At 37.7% G+C, this 15217-nt stretch overlaps 1 protein-coding gene across 11 annotated transcripts in view; it reads right to left on the reverse strand.

The window, feature by feature from the left end:
• The window catches only part of IFT74 (intraflagellar transport 74), a 128328-nt gene that overhangs the window by 96650 nt on the left and 16461 nt on the right, over positions 1–15217 (reverse strand). For all 11 annotated transcript variants that reach the window (XR_012424662.1, XR_006692692.3, XR_001485412.4 and 8 more), the window contains 2 exons: positions 3818–3953; positions 1220–1268 (listed from right to left, as the gene is read on the reverse strand). Coding sequence is in view for 6 of the 11 variants with exons in the window: in XM_015436486.4 (XP_015291972.1) it covers positions 1220–1268; positions 3818–3953 (185 nt within the window). In the remaining 5 variants the exon portion in view is untranslated. The remainder of the gene's footprint in view (positions 1–1219; positions 1269–3817; positions 3954–15217) is intronic.

Here is a 15217-nt window from a genome sequence, read left to right on the forward strand (position 1 = left end):
AGAGTGAGACTCCGTCTCAAAAAAAAAAAGAAAAAGAAAAAGAAAAAAAAATTACTCTTGGATATCATCAGATGAAAAAAGTGAACTTTAAAAATGCTACAAGGGGTCAGGCACAGTGGCTCATGCCTGTAATCCCAGCACTTCAGAAGGACGAGATGGGTGGATCATTTGAGGTCAGGAGTCCGAGACCAGCCTGGCTGACATGGTGAAACACCACCTCTACTAAAAACACACACAAAAATTAGGTGGGTGTGGTCGCACACGCCTGTAACTGCAGCTACTCGGGAAGCTGAGGCAGGAGAATTGCTTAAACCCAGGAGACAGAGGTTGCAGTGAGCCAAGATCACGCCACTGCATTCCAGTCTGAGTCACAGAGCAAGACTCTGTCTCAAAAAAAAAAAAAAAAAAAAACTATGAGGCCAGGTGTGGTGGTAGTTCATGCCTATAATCCCAGCACTTTGGGAAGCCAAGGCAGGAGGATCACTTGAACCCAGGAGTTCAAGGTTGCAGTGAGCTGTGATCATGCCACTGCACTCCAGCCTGCGCAACAGAGTGGGGCTCTGTCTCTAAAATATAAACAAAATAAAATAAGTATGCTATGGTTTGAATGTTTGTGTCTCTCTGAAATTCATATCAAAATTTAATCTCTAATGCAATAGTATTAAGAGGTAGGGACTTTAGGAAGTTGAAATCAGGCCATGACAGCTCTGCCCTCATGGATGGGATCAGTGCCTTATAAAAGGGTTGAAGGAAACTAGCTAGGTATCTTTTGCCCTTCCACTCTTCTGCCATGAGGACACCTTGATGGCACCATCTTTGAGAAACAGATGCCCACCAAACACTGAAGCTGCTGGTACCTTGCTCTTGGACTTCCACGTCTCCAACACGGTAAGAAATAAATTCCTGTTAGTTACCCAATCTCAGGTATTTTATTATAGCAGCACAAACAAACTGAGAGAAAATATAGCTCATGTATACATGCAAATTCATAAAATTATAAATCTCAGGCTAATTATACTATCACATTTATTTTACAGCCTAGCCAAATTAACCAGAAATTGCTAGAATACCAAATAATTATTAGAAATCAATAGACACCTAATAAATCCTAACAAGTGCCATAGCTAAAACTTCATATTAAAGTTACATACTCTATTTTGACAGAAGGTACACAATATTTCGAGTAAAACATATGGATGAAAAGGCATGTTTAACATACCTAAGAAGCCCAAGATAATAAGATTTGTCTAAAATTTGCCTCTGGGGACCTAAAAAAAATGTTTTAAGTGTTAGTGTTCAGTTTGAAATGCCACCAAAATAGCAAATCCAAAGCACAATCAGAATTACACTCCACAATTCTCAAGACAGTCTTCATGAATGCTCCAATGAATCAAGAAGAATCACTGAATCTGAAAAAAGAATTAGTATCTTAGAATCATGACATAAAGGAAGCTTCAATTAAAACTACGAAGATGGGACTAGAGGTGGGGCTGTTAAGACAGTAGACTCTACAGAACAGGCCAATGGAATGAAAATTGAGTCTAAGGGAATCTAGAACAGAGCTGTCCAAAGCAACTTTCTGCAGTGACAGAAATATTCTAAATTAAAACTGTCCAATAAAATGGACAGCGAGACTGCAGAGCACTTAAAATTTGGCTGGTGCTACTGGGGAACTAATTTAAATTTCTGACTACTGGCTGTCATACTGGACATTGCAGACATTCCTCAGTAGGAGAAAGTGACTATTATTTTTTATCATTTGTCTCAGAGACTTTTGTAATAATGGTCTTACATTTCAGTAGAACTAAGAAAGTATTCTTGGTTAAATGTCTCAAACCTGGTAAGAGATGAAGTACCCTGCAAAGTATGAGAGGTAAAACTAGGTGTATTAACTATAAGGTCTACGCTGAGAAGTAAAGGTAATATCTTATTACACTGGGAAATGGGGCACTAGAGGAGGTAAGAATGAAAGTCACAGTAGATAGTTGTGTGGAGTGGTAATGTTCCAAATTCTCTCATAAAAGGCTTTGAAGTATACTGGTAGAAACTAACAATCCTAAATTATATCGGTTCTGCTCTGAAGGATAAATTAATACAGAAATAAACATTTGATAAATTTACTGCAGAATTTTAATATGTTTCTACCCTTGATGTTTTAAAATAATATTAAACATATAAATATTTTTGTGCATCCACTTTCAAAAGGCTAATTAAATGACTATGTAATTTTGAAATATTTTTTCATGGTACTGATAATCATTAAGCAAACATTTCTAAATAATCAATTCATTTTTAATATTTAATGATTTAAATGTTATTAGAATGTAGATGAAAAAACTTAAGTCTCTTGAAAGGGATGATATACTATATTATAGAAAGTAGCATGTATGGGCCGGGCGCGGTGGCTCAAGCCTGTAATCCCAGCACTTTGGGAGGCCGAGACGGGCGGATCACGAGGTCAGGAGATCGAGACCATCCTGGCTAACACGGTGAAACCCCGTTTCTACTAAAAAATACAAAAAACTAGCCGGGCGAGGTGGCGGGCGCCTGTAGTCCCAGCTACTCGGGAGGCTGAGGCAGGAGAATGGCGTGAACCCGAGAGGAGGAGCTTGCAGTGAGCTGAGATCTGGCCACTGCACTCCAGCCTGGGCTACAGAGCGGGACTCCGTCTCAAAAAAAAAAAAAAAAAAGAAAGTAGCATGTATGATATGTTATAATTAATTTTGTACTAGCAGCATATCTTCATTCCTGATAAATCATCTGTCAAAAATATAGAAAACAAACTCTGAAACAGCTCACCACAGGCTACTGACCACTGCCTATGATAAAAAGAAAAAAAAAATAAGGAGTTTACCATATTTTGGTTTATATATACCACAGTTCTAAATTTTAAACTATAATATATAATGTATTATTATGCTTCTCTAAAGACATATGCAGAAGCATGAGAGATTTAATATAAATCTATGTGTTAGCCTCATTTCCTTACGTACTAGAACAGATAGTACTCATCAGAAAAAAAATTTCTTGATCCACTTCTCATAAATACACAAGTATTTTAAGTGTCATTTTAATACAGAAACTATCCAAACTATTTCAGAGTATTTTATAGTACTAAAAATCTAATTTTCTTTTTTTTTTTTTTTTTTTTTTTTGAGACGGAGTCTTGCTCTGTCGCCCAGGCTGGAGTGCAGTGGCGCGATCTCGGCTCACTGCAAGCTCCGCCTCCCGGGTTCACGCCATTCTCCTGCCTCAGCCTCCCGAGTAGCTGGGACTACAGGCGCCCACAACCGTGCCCGGCTAATTTTTTTGTATTTTTAGTAGAGACGGGGTTTCACCGTGGTCTTGATCTCCTGACCTTGTGATCCGCCCGCCTCGGCCTCCCAAAGTGCTGGGATTACAGGCGTGAGCCACCGCGCCCGGCTTAAAAATCTAATTTTCAATCTTGAACTTTTCTCCAAGATTATTTCAAAGTTCTTCAAGTTGTACTACAGCTCCATGTCAGAAAAATGAAGACTGAAATAGCTCATATCTGTATATAGCTTTCTAATTCAAACTGTATTTTCATATTCATTCTGTTGTTTAACCCTCACAATAATTTTGTGATTCAAAGAATAACAATTATATGCCATAATTCTGACTACATGTCATAATTGCATGTAATAATTCTTACATGCTATAATGCCAATTTAATAAAATGGCACTGTAATACTTACTGTTCAAAATTACTCAACTTTTACAATTTTTTAATTGTTCACAATTATTTATTTCTTACAAAACACAGGCCCAAGTGTGATACTTATCTTAAAATAGGTACCTTTCATCCCAGTTTTCATTCCAGTCAAACCTTGTTGTGTTACAGGGCGATCGGCAACTTTGATTTGAGAAGACAGAACTCCACCAGTCCCTATGGGACCACCACGAGAACCTGGTCTTGCTGTCCCAGGTGGCATCTAAATGACAAACAAGATTTCATTTTTAGTAAACTGGAGAAAACACTGTACTCGTAAAACTGCAAAGACAATTTTTTTAAAAACCAAAATTCTACTTGATTTGTAAAAATTTCCTTATTTTTTAAATGTCTGAATTATTAAATACTGTTGTTCAATTTATTAACATATTTCTTTAACATTTAACATTCTGTGACTATTTAAAAATACATTTCATGAAAATTTTAAATTCTATATGTAGACATTATTTATAATACCTCAAAACTGGAAAGGAGCTAAATGTCCACAGTAGAAAATGGTTAAATAAGTTGCAGTATATAAAAAGGGCAGTTTAAGTCGGGTGTGGTGGCTCACGCCTGTAATCCAAGCATTTTGGGAGGCCAAGGCAGGTGGATCACGTGAGGTCAGGAGTTCAAAACCAGCCTGGCCAACATGGCAAAACCCCATTGCTACTAAAAATACAAAAGTTATCCAGGTGTGGTGGCACACGTCTGTAATCTCAGCTACTTGAGAGGCTGAGCCATGAGAATCGCTTGAATCTGGGAGGTCGAGGCTGCAGTGAGCCGAGATCATGCCACTGCACTCTAGCTTGGGCAACAGAGTGAGACTCAGTCTCAAAATAAGTAAATAAAATAAAAATTAAAAGGCAGTTTACAAGATCGTATTTATAACTCCATTTTTGTTTGTTTAAGAGACAAGGGCTCACTATGTTACTCAGCCTGGTCTTGAACTACTGGCCTAAAAAGATCCTTCTGCCTCAGCTCTCCAAGTAGCTGGGATTACAGGTGTGAGTCACTGTGCCTAGTTCACAACTCTAGTTTTTTAAAACAAAAAAAATGCTGGAAGTTTGGGCATGGTGGCATGTACCAACAGCCTCAGCTACTTGGTAGTCTGAGATGAGAGGATTGTTTAAAACCCAGGAGTTCGACGCCAGCCTGAAGAACACAAAGAGACCGTCTTTTAAAAAAAAATAAAGAATAAAGACAAAAATAAAAAATTTTTAAAACTATATGAAAAAATAGTAATGATGATGATCTATAATTATATTACAGTTGATTTTTATTTTCTCCTTTATATAATTTGGCATTTTCAGCCTTATTACAATGAGTATATATTACCTTTAAAAATCAGGAAAAAATAAGAAAACTTTAATCTTGTAAAAACAAATGGATATAAATGCATCCTAAGATGACCATGTAAGTACTAAAGGGCTTACATTATTAAACAAGCATTCATATTATTACTCAACGTGATTCTCTACTTCAGGTATGAAAAATCCAACATAACATTATATGACCTCAGGAAAGGCCAAAAGACTTCCTTTATGTCAGTTCATATAATACATACAAGCATGAGAAGATATAAAAGACGTGAGATATGGCAAGGTTTCCCTTCAAACAGCCTGCTGAGCTACTTATTCTCTAATTCCAAGTACCTCCTGCCTTTCTCTCTTTTGTCCTTCTTTCTGATTTTCCTACATGCCCAGGCATGCCACAGCCCCAGCTCACATTCCTTTCCTTATTTGAGAAACGATTGGCTCTCTAGTCCTCTGTAGATGACCCCTTCCTCCTCTCCCCTCTCTCCCATCACACACCCACCTTATCTAAGAAAGTTTAAATGTTTAGCCAATCGGGTCTAGTTTAGATTGTGCAGTCCGATCCCACCCAATGGGGAAAGGACACGGGGGCAGGAGTACCATTAGTAATAAAAGCTTCTACTCTCCTTTCTTTAGTGTGCTCTCGTGACAACCAGCCCCACGAGAAGCACCCTACTGCGCAGAAGTAAATTTGCTTTGCTGAGAAATCCTTTGTTTGAGTGCTCGTCTTTCTTTACAACTTCAAATTTTATTTCTAACAATTCTGGGGGCTTGTCTGGGATTCCCATTCTCCTTCAAGAAGGCGTCTTCAGTCACCCCACCCAGGAGAAGACGTGTCCTACCATCCCGTTGCAGTGGCTTCAGGGACAGGAGATTGAGATCCACCCATTCTGATGAACAAATCCAAGCGCTCAGCAACGGGGAAAGGAGAGGCTTACAACAGCGTGGCGACCAAGTAACTCCGTGCACAGACCAACGTGAAAAACGGTGCAAGAGCAGCAAAGTATTTCCTTGGTGGTCAGGGTATCTTGGAGGTTAAAAGTGTGTGTAGATGATGTTAACACTACTGCTGTGTGGATTGAGTGGGTCCTATCTGCAGTTCCGTGGTCGCCTCATATGGCTTAGGGCGGATCCTGCCATTTCCCAAGAGGAAAGCGGCCAGAGTAGACAAAGCGAAAGAAGGATGCAAGGAGCCTCCAACAGGTGGGGCTAAAGGATAGGCAAGAAATTTCTAATACTAGGGATTGAGCCTTAACAATGCCTCTGGAAATTGACAGGCAAGAAAATCTCTAATATGAGGGACTGAGCCTCAGAGCCTCAGTGAGCTTCTGAAAGGAGGGAGGGCGAGAAATCACTAGTAGGAGAGGTTGAGCACCCCCAACAGAAGCTCCGGGGAAAGGCCTATTTGAGTTAGACACCATCCCAAACCTCTGAGATGGGAAATGTTTCAAGTAAGAAAGGAAAAATAAAGAGCCAAGTGAGTGATGAATTTCCTCCTGATAGTCCCTTGGGCCTTATGTTAAACTATTGGAAAGGTAATGAAAGAACTAAACATAAAAGAAAGCAGCAAATGATAAAATATTGTTGTTTTATTTGGACTCGAGGGCCCATCCTCAAACCCTCAGTTTTCAAGCCAAAATTTGGTTCCAGTGAAGAGTGGATTTGTCAGCTCTTAATTGAACATGTTAATGACAAAAAGCCCTGTCTCCCAAAAGGAAACAGACTATGCTCTTTGTTGGAGGCAAGAACCTGTTCTCCTCTACCCTTTAAAAACCAGAAGTAATAAGCCAGAAACCAACTCCTCTAACAGGGAAAGAGTCCCTGTTCCTAAACAACCCACACCCACCAACACATGGGATCCTCTGGATCATATTCCTCCGCTCAGTGCCCCTGACCCTCCCCATCAGGCAGCTGCTGCCGCCTCAGGTCCCATTCCAGATCCTTCCCCTGCTCATGTTATTCCTCCTCCTTATAACCCTAACTCTTAGGAATTATCATCCCATGAGCCTGTCCCCTTCCAGCCTATTAAGCACCCCTCCCTGAAAGGACTTCGACGTGAGAGAGAACAGTGTAAATTTCTAAATTTAATTTCCCATTTCCCTCCACACCTAAGGAGTCAGCCCCAACTCTCTTCCCCTTAAAAGAGGTGCCACAAGGAGGGGGAGCCATTGGATTTGTAAATATTCCCTTGACCAGTTCAGAGGTGCGAAGTTTGAAAAAAGAGCTTCAGTTGCTGTTGGATGACCTTTATGGGGTGGCTGATCAAGTTGATCAATTCTTAGGACCTCAGTTATATACCTGGGTTAAGTTAATGTCCATCCGAGGCATCCTCTTTTTGGAGGAGAAAAGAAGCATAACTGTAGGGCTGCTAAGGCAATTTGGAAATGTGAACACTCTCCTGGTCAAAATGTCCCTACTGCGGACCAAAAATTTCCCACCCAAGACCTCAGGTGGGACAATAATAATGCAGCTCAACAGGAAAACATGCAAGATCTAGGGAAATGAAAATAAAAGGAATTGGGGAATCAATACTCCGAACTCAAAACCTCTCTAAAGCATTTGATATACAACAACAAAAAAAAGATGAGGGGCCTATAAAATCCTAAGACAGGCTAAAGGAGCAAACGAAACAGTATACAGGCCTAAATTTGGAAGATCCCCTTGGGCAGGGAATGTTTAAGCTCCATTTTGTCACCAAGAATTGACCAGATATTTCAAAAAAGTTACAAAAATTAGAAAATTGGGAAGACTGACCGCTAAGTAAACTTCTTAGGAAAGCTCAAAAAGTGTATGTAAGGAGAGACAAAGAAAAGCAAAAACAAAGAGCAAAACTTACGCTATCCACCTTTCAACTGGTGGCTCCAAACCCATACACTTCTAAACAAGGCTTCCAGGGGGCCAAGAACTATAAAACGTCCAAACTCCCGTGCAAAGGAACCAAGCCTCCAATTAGAGGACGTGGGCCTTCATTTCCTAGGCCCTCTAAAGAGTGTGGGGGAGCAAAGTCAAAGAATCCCAGAATTGAAAGGGAGGAAGGACAAGATACATGTTACAAATGTGGAAGAACAGGCCACTTCAAGAGAAAATGTCCTAAATTAAAAAGGGAAAAAGAAGTCCTTCCACCTTGAAAGTCTTGAAAGAAGACTTTCAAGGAAGAGTAGGGGAGTCAGGGGCTCTGTCTCTTTTACTTTGAGTCCCACCAGGAGCTCTTGATAAATTTAGAGGTGGGACCTAAATGTGAACTTATCACCTTTCTAATCGATTCCGGAGTGTCTCACTCCTCTGTTTGTCTCACTCCATCTAATCTTGCTGGCTTTTCAGAAGAACTTTAAGTCTCTGGGGTAAAAGGAGAAGGATTTAAGGCCAAAATCTTAGAAAATACAAAAGCCAAATATCAAGATTGATTAACTCATATTCAATTTTTGTTGATCCCTGCGGTGGTAACTAATCTATTAGAAAAAGACTTAATGCTAAAATTAGGCATAGGCCTTCAAGTTGGCCCGAAGGGATTCCTCACCTCATTAAATCTACTCACCACCATGGATGAAAAATATATTCATCCTGATATCTGGTCAAGAGAAGGGAATCGAGAAAAACTTCGAGTTCCCCCAATACACATCAAACTAAAAACTCCTGGGGAAATAGTAGGAGAAAGCAATACCCCACTCCCTTCGAAGGCAGGATAGGGTTAAAGCCTGTAATTGGGAGTCTCATTAAAGATGGACTCCTTAAACCCTGTACGTCTCCCTATAATACCCCAATCCTGCCTGTCAAGAAATCAGACAGGTCAAAATGATTGGTACAAGACCTCAGAGCTATTAACTAGATAGTCCAGACCACTCAACCCATTGTCCCCAACCCTTACACCGTTCTCAGTCAAATTCCTTATGATCATCAGTGAATAATAGATTTGAAGGATGCCTTCTGGGCATGCCCCTTGGCTGAGGATAGCCGAGACATATTTGCTTCTGAGTGAGAAGATCCCCATTCAGGGCAAAAACAACAATATCGATGGACGGTCTTACTCCAAGGGTTTACAGACTCCCCTAACCTCTTTGGTCAAATTCTAGAACGAGTATTGGAAAAGTTGTTGTCCCAAAGCAAATATGCCTGCTTCAGTATGTGGATGATAGTCTCATATCTGGTGAAGATATAAAAAAAAGTGGGTGACTTCTCCACACATATTCTTAACCACCAACAGTTTGAGGGATTACGGGTCTCAAAAGTGAAGCTTCAATATACAGTTAAATATTTAAGCCAACTAATAAGTGCAGGTAAGCAAAAATAGGGCCGAAATGGGTTGAGTGAATTGTGTCCTTACCCCTGCCTCAAACTAAGCAAGAACTAAAAAATTTTTTAGGATTAATTGGATATTGCCGTTTATGGATTGACTCATACTCACTAAAAAGTAAACTTTTATATGAAAAACTTACCCAGTGGAAGCCTGACTGTCTCTTGTGGACTTCTGCTAAAATCCATCAGACTAAAGAGCTGAAAGAGATGCTCATAATTGCCCCTGTTCTAGCCCTGCCTTCCCTAGAAAAGCCATTTCACCTTTTTGTTAACGTGAATAATGGGTTAGCTTTAGGAGTGCTTACCCAAGAGCACAGAGGCAACCGGCAGCCCATGGCCTTCCTGTCAAAAGTTTTAGACCCAGTTACCTGTGGATGGCCTCAATGCATCCAGTCAAATGCAGCTAGAGCAGTATAGGTTGAAGAAAGTAAAAAGTTAACCTTTGGAGGAAAATTGACAGTAAGCACGCCCCACCAAGTTAGAACTATCTTAAACCAAAAAACAGAGAGGCATATTGTTAGAATGTCTAAAGTCAATGTGAAGGAAAGAATTTTAAAATTAGTAAAAGTATCTAGTCACCTATAAAGACAATCCTATCAGAATAAAAGCAGACCTTTCAGTGGAAATTTAAAAAATAAAAAATAAAAAAGAGAATCGGATGTCATTTTCGAAGTGCTAAGAAAAAAAACAAAAACAAAAACAAAAACAAAAAGTCAGCCACAAATTTTATATCCTGACAGAATAAGATTCATAAATGAAGGAGAAATAAAGTATCTGCAAGACAAGCAAACACTGAGAGAATGTGTCACCACTAGGCCAGTCCTACAGTAAATGCTCAAAGGGGTCTTCAACATAAAAATTAAAGATGGATATACAGTATCACAAAAACACATAAAAATATTAAACTCACAGTTCTTATAAAACAATCACAAAGGAGGAGGACAAAATAATCAAATGCCAACATGAAAGAATTTCATCAAAACATAAAGATACAAAGACAGAGAAAAAGAAACAAATAAATAATTTATACAACTTAAAAACAACTAACAAAACAACAGGAAGAAAGCTTCATATATCATTATTAACTGTGAATGTAATGTAAATGAACTGAATTATTCAATTAAAAGATACATATTAGCAGAAGATTTTAAAATAGCAACAACAACATAACCCAACTATATCTTGCCTATGAGAAACATATCTAGTCCTAAAAGACACACATAGGCTAAAAATAAGAGTGGGAAAAGGTATTTCACACTATCAAAAGCAAGCAGGAGTAGCTATACATACATAAGATTAAAAAGACTTCAAATCTAAACAAGAAGATCATTATATAATGATAAAGGAATCAATTCAGCAAGAGATACAACAATCCTAAATATATATGTATCTTCTCTGACCATAATGGAATAAAACTACAAATTGATAACAAGAGGAATTTTGAAAACTATACCAACAAATAGAAATATGTTCCTGAATGACCAGTGGGTCAAAGAGATTAAAAAGGAAATTTGTTTAAACTCTTGAAACAAATTACAATGGAAATACAACATATCCAAAACTTACGTGATATGGTAAAAGCTGTACTAAGAGGAAAGTTTATACCTTTAAATGCCTACATTAAAAAAGTAGAAAAACTTAAAATAAACCACCTAATAATGCATATTAAAAAATCAGATAAGCATGAGCAAACCAAACATAAAATTCATATCAGAAATTAATAAAGATCACAGTAGAAATAAATGAAACTGAAACAAAAAAATATAAAAGATCAACGAAACACAAAGTCAGTGTTTTGAAAAGATAAACAAAATCAACAAACTCTTAGCCAGGCTAACTAATGAAAAAAAGAGGGAAGACTCAAATAAATATAATCACAAATGAAAAAAAAAAAAAAAAGACATTACAACTGATAACACAGAAACTCAAAGAATCATTAGAGGCCACTATGAGCAACTATATGCAATAAGTTGGAAAATCTGGAAGAAATGAACAAATGACTAAACACATACAACCAACAGAGACTGAACCATAAAGAAATCCAAAACCTGAACAGACCAATAACAAATAATGAGATCCAAGCCATAATAAAAAGTCTCCCAGCTGGGTGTGGTGGCTCACGCCTGTAATCCCAGCACTTTGGGAGTCCAAGGTGGGTGGATCACGAGGTCAGGAGTTCAAGACCAGCGTGACCAACATGGTGAAACCCCGTCTCTACTAAAAATACAAAAATTAGCTGGGTGTGGTGGCGCACGCCTGTAATCCCAGCTACTCAGGAGGCTGAGGCAGGAAAATAGCTTGAACCCAGGAGGCGGAGGTTGCAGTGAGCAGAGATCACATCACTGTGCTCCAGCTTGGGCGACAGTGAGATTCTGTCTCAAAAAAATTTTTAAAAAGTCTCCCAGCAAAGAAAAGCTCAGGACCTGATGGTTTCACTGCTGAGTTCCACCAAACATTTAAAAAAGGACTAATACCAATCCTACTGAAACTATTCTGAAAAATAGAAGATGAGAAAATACTTTCAAACTCATTCTACAGGACCAGTATTACCCTGATTTAAAAAAAAAAAACAGACAAGACATATGAAGAAAAAAGAAAACTAGAGGCCAATATCCCTGATGAACATTGATGCAAAAATCCTCAACAAAGTACCAGCAAACTGAATTAAACAACACATTAAAAAGATCATTTGTCATGACCAACTGGTATGTAAAGATAGTTTACATCTATCTTTGTAAAGATAGGTATGTAAAGATAGGTATGTAAAGATAGTTCAATATATGCAAATCAATCAATGTGATAGATCATATCCTCGGACTGAAGGACAAAAACCTTCCATTGATATTGTAAAAGTATTTGATGACATTTAACATCTCCTGATGATAAAAATCCTCAAAAACCCAGGTATACAAGGAACATATCTAAATACAATAAAAGCTATATATGACAGATCCAGATCCACAGTTAATATCCTATGGAATGAGGAAAAACTGAAAGCCTTTCCTCTAAGATCTAGAACACAACAAGGATGCCCACTTTCACCACTGTTATTCAACATAGTACTGGAATTCTTGGCTAGAGCAATCAGACAATAAAAGGAAATAAAGGGCATCCAAACTGGAAAAGAAGAAGTCAAATTAACTCTGTGTGCAGATGATGTGATCTTATATTTGGAAAAATCTGAAGACTCCACCAAAAAAACTATTCGAACTGATAAATAGTAAATTCAGTAAAATTCAGAAAAATTGCAGGATACAAAAATCAACAGCATTTCTATATACTAACAGTGAACAATATGAAAAAAAAATCAAGAAAGTAGTCCCATTTACAATAGCTACAAATAAAATAAAACACATAGGAATTAACCCAAGAAGTGAAAGATCTCTACAATGAAAACTGTAAAACACTGATGCAAGGAACTGAAAAGAACACCAAAAAATAGAAAGATATTCCATGTTCATGGAATGGAAGAATCAATATTGTCAAAATATCCAGAATATCCAAATTAATCTACAAATTCAATGCAATCCTTGTAAAAATATCAATGACATTCTTCTCAAAAATAGAAAGGAAAAAAAAAAAGCCAGGCACGGTGGCTCATGCCTGATATCCCAGCACTTTGGGAGGCCAAGGCGGGCAGATCACGAGGTCAGGAGATCGAGACCATTCTGGCTAACATGGTGAAACCCCGTCTCTACTAAAAATAAAAAAAAAATTAGCCAGGTGTGATGGTGGGCGCCTGTAGTCCCAGTTACTCCAGAGGCTGAGGCAGGAGAATGGCTTGAACCCAGAAGGCGGAGCTTGCAGTGAGCCGAGACTGCACCACTGCACTTGAGCCTCGATGACAGAGCAAGACTCTGTCTCAGAAACAAACAAACAAACAAAAAAAGCCTAAAATTTATATAGAATCATAGAAGATCTAGGACAGCCAAACCCATTCTGAATTAAAAAAAAAAAAAAAAAAGCATACTGGCATAAAAACAGAATAGAGAACTCAGAAATAAATCCATATACCTACCGGAACACATTTTTGACAAAGATGCAAGGAACATACACTGAGGAAATGCCAATTTCTTCAATAAATGGTACGGGAGAACTGGATCTCCACAGGCAAAAGAATGAAACTAGAACCATATCTCTCACCATATATAAGAATCAAATCAAAATGGATTAAAGACTTAAATTAAAACCTCAAACTATGAAACTACTAAAAGAAAACATGGGGGAAATTATCCAGAACATTGGTCCAAGAAAAGGTTTTTTTGAGTAATATCACACAAGCAAAGGAAACCAAAGCAAAAATAAACAAATAGAATCACATCAAGTTAAAAAACACCTGCACAGCAAAGGAAACAATCAACAAAGTGAAGGGACAACCAAAGGAATAGGAGAAAATATATGAAAACTATCCATCTGACAAGAAATTAATAAACAGAATATATAAGGAACTCAACTCACTAGCAAAAAAATCTAATAATACAATTAAAAAATGGACAAAACGTCTGAATAGACAACTTCTCAAAAGAAGATACACAAACGTCAAACAGGTATATGAAAAGGTGCTCAACATCACTGATCATCAGAGAAATACAAATCAAAACTACAATGAGATATCATCTCACCCCAGTTAAAATGACTTTTTTCCAAAAGAAAGGCAATAGCAAATGCTGACAAATATATAGAGAAAAGGGACCCTTTGTACAGTGTTGGTAGGAATGTAAGTTAGTATAACCACTATGGAGAACAGTATGGAAGTTCTTCAAAAAGTAAACATAGATCTATCATATGATCCAGCAATCCCACTGCAAAAGGAAAGAAATCACTATTTCAAAAAGATACCTGCATTCCTATGTTTATCACACAACTTTTCCACAACAGCAAATATATGAAAAAAAACCTAAGTGTCCATCAACGGAGATGGAGGGCTACGTAAAGAAAATGTGGTTACACACACACACACACACACACACACACACACATACACACATATATATATACACACATACTATGAAACACTACTCGGCCATAATAAAGAATGAAATCATGTCTTTTGCAACAATATGGATGGAACCAGAGGCCATGATCCTAAGTGAAACAACCCAGAAAGAGAAAGTCAAATACCGCATGTTGTCACTTACAAGTGGGAGTTAAACAATGGGTACATATGGACATACAGAGTGAGACAATAGACTCTGAAGATTACAAAAGATGGGTGGGAGGAAGGTGAAGGTTGCAAACTTACCTACTTGGTACAGTGTTCACTATTCAGGTGATGGGTACACTAAAAGCCCACACTTCACCATTACACAATATATGCATGTAAGACATCTGCATAAATATATACAAATTTTAAAAATTTTACAAATAAATAGATAAAGTGCCTGGCAAATAGTAGGTGGCCAATAAATGTCAGATTCTTTTTATAAATATTTAATTATCAATTTTTACTGGAATAAAAGAAAAAGATACCCTTACTATCCTATGTATGAAGATTTTAGAAAAATTATGTCGGTCTAAGTTGATGACGATGTCCTAATATTATTACCTGAAACTCTAGAAAAAAATCTGAAAACTTTAGGAAAATCTGACTTTAACAAAATCATTCCCTCCAAAAATGCTGCTTTTCTTATGAGTTAACCACAGGACCCATCATTATCTGTAGTTTGCAGTTAGCCTACTGTAGGAGCTTGACTATTGGCCCTCTGCAAGTTCTCAGTTAGTTGAAATTACCTGTGTGAACATCAGATAAATTTGTGGACATTTCTGTCTATTCATTTATTTTCATTTCATTTCTATGTATGTATAAATGTATGTTTCTATGTTAAATTGATACAACACTGCTTTTAAACTTTTGTTAAAGTATATTATTTTCTGAAAT

Source organism: Macaca fascicularis, chromosome 15 (assembly GCF_037993035.2).
Source record: "Macaca fascicularis isolate 582-1 chromosome 15, T2T-MFA8v1.1".
In the NCBI taxonomy this organism is placed as follows: Eukaryota; Metazoa; Chordata; class Mammalia; order Primates; family Cercopithecidae; genus Macaca; species Macaca fascicularis.